Source organism: Cebus imitator, unplaced genomic scaffold (genome assembly GCF_001604975.1).
Source record: "Cebus imitator isolate Cc_AM_T3 unplaced genomic scaffold, Cebus_imitator-1.0 Scaffold66, whole genome shotgun sequence".
Classification (NCBI taxonomy): Eukaryota; Metazoa; Chordata; class Mammalia; order Primates; family Cebidae; genus Cebus; species Cebus imitator.
Genome location: NW_016107381.1, coordinates 6565036 through 6571126, shown reverse-complemented (window position 1 = coordinate 6571126; position 6091 = coordinate 6565036). Strand labels below are relative to the sequence as shown.

Genomic DNA, 6091 nt, shown 5'->3' with positions numbered 1-6091 from the left:
GGGTTTCACCATGTTGACCAGGATGGTCTCGATCTCTTGACCTCGTGATCCACCCGCCTCGGCCTCCCAAAGTGCTGGGATTACAGGCTTGAGCCACCACGCCCAGCCATTTTACCATTTCCTTCTAATTGTTCTTGGAAATTCCTTGGTCTGAAATCTTTAAAAAGCACCAGCTTAAGCTGGGCGTGGTGGTTTACGCGTGTAATCCCAGCACTTTGGGAGTCTGAGGCAGGCGGATCACAAGGCCAAGAGATCAAGACCATCCTGGCCAACATGGTGAAATTCCGTCTCTACTGAAAATACAAAAATTAGCTGTGCGTGGTGCTGCGTGCCTGTAGTCCCAACCACTTGGGAGGCTCAGGCAAGAGAATCGGTTGAACCCGGAAGGCGGAGGTTGCAGTGAGCTGAGATCCTGCCACTGCTCTCCAGCCTGGCAACAGAGCAAAGCTCCATCTTCCCCCTCACTAAAAAAAGCAGGTATTGACTCCAGGTTTAAAAACAGTTGTGCTTCCTGCCCAAATGAAATACACTCCTCAAATTTATTTGAACACGGTAAAGAAAGTGATCTCTGTAATTCTGTTGCCTTTCAGTGCTAATAATGTATAAACATGTAGTCAAAGAACCTTCCTGAAATTCTCCTTTCCCCTTGTTCCTAGAGTTCCAGACAAGTCTTCTCTTTGACTTGTGCTTTTGTGTGGCTTGCATTTATTTTTGTCTAGAGTTTGCAATTAACAGTAACAGTTTCCTCTTATTTTATATGCTTCCTATAGCCATCTTGTGGCCATGTATTTCCTCTCCAAGTGAGAAATCACACTTCAGGGCCTTCAGAAAGTGCCTCATATCCTGTTCCCATATTCTAGGGCGTTGTGATCATTTTTACCTATAAGCTATCCATTTGCTTGTTGTTGACTTTTGACCCCAGGTATGCATGTTTTTTCCATAGTCAGGACTAAGAACATTGTCAGTTACAGTTGTAGCACAGGGAGTGTTACAGGATTGCTATCAGTTATGAGTCTTAAGTTAAATGGGGCTAAAAGGTAGTAGAAGCAGGGCCCCCCCCAACCCGTAAGAGAGTTGGTTGGATATATATATCCCGTCTGTCCCATCTGACACCACATCTCTGTGTTTCCCGCTAGGTGGTGGTAATCATTAGTTCCAGGGTGTTCTGCCATGTTGACGCAAGCTGCTATAAGGCTTGTTAGGGGGTCCCTGCGCAAAACCTCCTGGGCAGAGTGGGGTCACAGGGAACTGCGACTGGGTCAACTTGCTCCTTTGACAGCGCCTCACAAGGACAAGCCATTTTCTGATCAAAGAAGGTTGGTGCCCATTACCTTCTTTATTGCTCTGGAAGCAAAAATTCTTTCCTTACTTAATTCATTATCTGTTAAGCCCCTGGCTAAGTCTTTGGGCTTGTTGCTAAGGAAACAGGAGCCCTACTACCAAAACCAATAGCCCTTTCTCGTTTTCTCTTTAATAAATTAGAATCATCTCTCCTAAGAGCCTTGAGATGACATGTGGATCCTATTCTAGAACAAAACCCTTGTTTGAATAAATAATTTCTAAATGCCAGTTATTTCCCTTTTCTGTCTTTCTTGGGTTCTGTTCGCTCTTGAGATTAATTTGGCTTCTAATCTTCGTGCTATCTCTAGGACCTTTTTGGATTATCCTCAAGATTGACTTGATTTAAGAAGAGCACCTGGTTGAGTGGAAAACAGATTTATCTTAATTCTAGAAGAACTAGACAGTCCACTGACTGAATTATGGCGTGATAGTACCAGCACAGTGTTTTGGAAAGGCTGTCTTTACAAATGTTGTAAGACGTTGTATGTAGAAAAGTTGTCAACTTTGAAACAGTCAGCATCCGTTTTTCATGTTTAAAAGATGAAAGATTCAAAACCTCAATTCATTTTTTTAAGTTATTCTAAATTCATATTGAAAATGAAGAATGTGCTCTAAAGCCAGAAAGTATGCAAGCATGACTTGAGATCTTTTGCTGTGGTTCAGTGTTGGAGAATAATTGATTATGTTCAGTAGTCTGAAAGAATGATCCATAAGTTCTCTTGGAATAGTAAAGGTGTCCTTCCCTACACCAATATGTTTTGGTTCTGGGATCACATGACAAATTCAGACCATAAGAGATATGAACATATCATAAAGAACAGCTCAAAGTTGTCCACATCACTTTGTTTTTTGAGGTTCAAGTGGTAAGTATCAAGAATTTGGATAGCAAGTGATTTAGCCAGAAATATATCCAACTGGTATGGTTTCTATACGAGGCACAGAGAGTAAAGGGTTAAGATAGTGAAAGATACCTAGAATAGCTCACATTTGATTAACTAAATGCCAGGGTCAGGGACATCCCTTTATACAAACATTATCTCAATACACACCACAACAACTGGTGGGGGTTGTCTATTATTTTCATTTTGCAGGAGAGAAGTTAATTCACTTGTCCAAGTCGCATAATTGACAAGTGTGTTGGAATTTAGTCCCATTCAGCCTGACTACAAAGATGGTATATTATCCCCTGTACTATGGTGCTTTGCACGCTGCTCTTCTTTGTTGTCTCAGTCAGGCTCCGGTGGGCAAAGTGAGACCAATGCTGACAGCCGTTCTTGGAGAGACTGTTGGTGGGGGAGCTCTCCTTCAGTGCCAAAAGCCAGCTAACTCACTTCAGGGAGGAATAGAGAGGAGGTGGCCGACAGTTAGAGATGTTGCCTTATCATGTGTTAGATCTGGCACTGTACAGGTCAGGTGCAGTGGCTCACACCTGTAAATCCTAGCACTGTGGAAGGCTGAGGCGGGCAGATCATGAGGCAAAGAATTTGAAACCAGCCTAGCCAGCATGCTGAAACCCCATATCTATTGAAAACACAAAAATTGGCTGGGCATGGTGGTGCACACCTGTAATCCCAGCTACTCAGGAGGCTGAAGCACAAGAATCCCTCGAAATCAGGGTGGCAGAGGTTGCAGTGAGCCAAGATTGTGCGACTGCACTCCAACCTGAGTGACAGAGCAAAACTCTGTGTCATTAAAAAAAAAAAAAAAGATCTGTACGAACTTCACCTTCTAGAAGGGACACTAAACAACTAAGATTCAGTCACTGTCCTCAAGGAGCTCCCTAACCTAGTTAGCTCAAGAAAAGTCTATTCTGCTAATTTTCTAGAAAATCTTTTCTCCTATTCAAGACTAATGCATTGGATTTTCTTTGTCCTGGTCATCTTGGTTTTAGTTGGGACCTAATACTAGGGACCTGAGACTGGCAAGCAGAACTGAGAGTGATCTTTTACATCTTTGTTCTATTTTATCCATTTTGTCTTTCACATAGAGTTTAGTGACAAGAGACTTGAGCAGAGCTGTGAGTGTGGAATTGAGGGGAATAGAACTGAGCAACAGCACTTCCCCCAGGCAATTCGTATTTTTGATAAGTGGCTAGGGGCAGAATATAGAGGACTCCTCAGGCAGCTAACACATTGAATGCTTTCATCTTTCCAACAGTGAGCTGAAGAGACGCCTGAAAGCTGAAAAGAAAGTAGCAGAGAAGGAGGCAAAGCAGAAAGAGCTCAGTGAGAAACAGCTAAGCCAAGCCACCGCTGCTGCCACCAACCACACTACTGACAATGGTGTGGGTCTTGAGGAAGAGAGCCTGGACCCAAATGTGAGTTCCCTGGGCCACCAGCATGTCTGGGCACAGGAAAGCGTCTGATGAGGCTTATGGCAGATTCCTTGGGACTGGACAGTAGAAGGGACAAGTATGCCCAGGGTCACTGCCAGGGATAAGGGAGGATCTGCCACTCCTTCTGGTTAAAGGCACAGACCTGAGTGTTTTTTATGTCAGCCGCCAAAAGACATTTGGGAGAGTTCAACATTCCTAAGTGAATTAACCTTTCTTGGAATTAGCTTGGCCTTGAGGCCCCAGGAAAGTGTCTCTAAAGATTCCCTAAGGTTTAGTTCAGACCAGGGGCTGGCAGACTACATTCCACAGGCCAAATCCACTTCTCCATACCCCTACTTTATCCTTCCCATCTTGGTTTTTGGTTTTGTTTTTTTTGAGACAGTGTCTCACTCTGTCGCCCAGGCCAGAGTGCAGTGGCGTGATCTAGCTCCCTGCAACCTCCGCCTCCCCGGTTCAAGTTATTCTCCTGCCTTGGCCTGGGATTAGAGGCGCACGCCACAACACCCAGCTAATTTTTGTATTTTTAGTAGAGACAGGGTTTCTCCATGTTGGCCAGGCTGGTCTTGAACTCCTCGCCTGAAGTGATTTGCCCACCTAGGGCTCCCAAAGTGCTGAGATTACAGGTGTGAGCCACCTTGCCCAGCCCCCCTCCTTGGTTTTACAAGTAAAATTATATTGAAACCCAGCCATCCTCATTTGTCGGCAAATTTCTAAGGCTGCTTTTCCCCTGAAGCAGCAGAGTTGAAAGGTTCCATCAGAAAAGCTTTGCTAATTGGTTGCTGTAGAGTATTCCTTGTTTACATTCTCCAGGCCCCATGCCCTGGGGAAAAGTCTGATGTGTGGCCAGAGGCAGGAGAGTAGTTCGGAAGATAAATGACTCAACTCACCATGCAAATGCCGTCTACAAAAGTGACAACAAAGCCACCTATACCAATTAAACTTTTGTGATTTTAGACAGAGCTCTGATTTTTCTTTTTGTTGACTCTTGGATTTTGGCCTTCATTTCCAGCTATGAATCTGACCACCCTGCATATTTTAAGTACAGATCTCACTCCACATTACTAATCCTATAATGCAGAGGGCTTGATTAAAGTAAACAATGTGTTAGGGTCACTCTGGGGCAGAGTACTACCCTCTGCTAGATGGGCCACTGGTCTGACCAGGTTCAGCTTTTCAAGGGCTTTTTTTTTTTTTAACAGCAATACTACAAAATCCGCAGTCAAGCAATTCATCAACTGAAGGTCATTGGGGAAGATCCATACCCACACAAGTTCCATGTAGACATCTCACTCACTGACTTCATCCAAGAATATAGTCACCTGCAGCCTGGGGATCACCTGACTGACATCACCTTAAGGGTGGCAGGTAGGAACTCTCCCTGGCAAATCACCGAACTCCCACAACAGGCAGCCGCTTTGGTAGCACAAGGGAAGGTCTGGGTTGGTCTTGTTCTCAAGGAGCCTGTGTCTGAAGCTACTTTACTAAGGACAGTGCCATTGTACCTACTCACAGAAAAAAGTAGAGCCGCCCCGAGACATGGACTCCTATTCCAGATCAGGTAGTGCTACAAAGAGAGGGGCTTTCTCTGTAAGGGTTCCGTTCGTCAGCAAGAGACAGCAGTAGAAGTCTCAGGCTTCTAAGAATTCTAGCCTTTGGCCTAGAATGCTTTGCACTGAGACAGTATTTCTAAAACATTGCTCTTTTGGAGTTGTAGTATCTTGTGTGAGATCTTCTTTTCCTAAATTAAAAAAAAAAAAATCACATCTTTTCCTTGCCCTCCCCCACCAAATAGTAACACCGTTAGTTGTAGAGAACTTAGAATAATCAAAGAAGCAAGTAGAGAAAGTTTTGATTTACCAGTAATCCTCCCACCCAGAGAGAATTCCTGCCAGCACCTAAAACATTTCCTTCTTCCTGTCTGCCCAAAAGATTTCTTGTTTAAAGTGCAGTAATTTTACTAAAGTCTTTTTTTGTTTTTTTTCCTGAGACACAGTGTTGCTCTGTCGCTCAGGCTGGAGTGCAGTGGTGCAATCTAAGCTCACTGGAACCTCCACTCCCCGAGTTCAAGCGATTTTCCTGTCCCATTCTCCCAAGTAGCTGAGACTACAGGCACATGCCACCACGCCTGGCTAATTTTTGTATTTTTTAGTAGAGACAGGGTTTCAGTGTGTTAGTCAGGCTGGTTTTCAACTCCTGATCTCAGGTGATCTGCCTCCCAAAGTGCTGGGATTACAGGCACAAGCCACCACCACCATCTTCAGGCATCTGGTGACTATCTTGAAGGTCAGATCTCCCTGCATGTCTTTAACTGCTTTGAATGGAGATCATTGGCTTGAGGGCAAAGGTGGGTATTAGACCTCAAGCTAAAATCAGATTGTACTGCTTTGTGTTCTGCCCTGACCAAAAAAAAAAAAA

At 44.2% G+C, this 6091-nt stretch overlaps 1 protein-coding gene across 4 annotated transcripts in view; it reads left to right on the top strand.

The window, feature by feature from the left end:
* KARS1 (lysyl-tRNA synthetase 1) overlaps positions 1–6091 on the top strand; it is an 18119-nt gene that overhangs the window by 2722 nt on the left and 9306 nt on the right. Inside the window, exons 2-4 of one of the 4 annotated variants that reach the window (XM_017530592.2) lie at positions 1137–1316; positions 3499–3658; positions 4876–5041. In XM_017530592.2, the coding sequence (XP_017386081.1) occupies positions 1171–1316; positions 3499–3658; positions 4876–5041 (472 nt within the window). In that variant the 5' untranslated portion in view covers positions 1137–1170. The remainder of the gene's footprint in view (positions 1–1136; positions 1317–3498; positions 3659–4875; positions 5042–6091) is intronic. The other 3 variants (XM_037739271.1, XM_017530593.2, XM_037739272.1) reach the window with 3 other exon arrangements.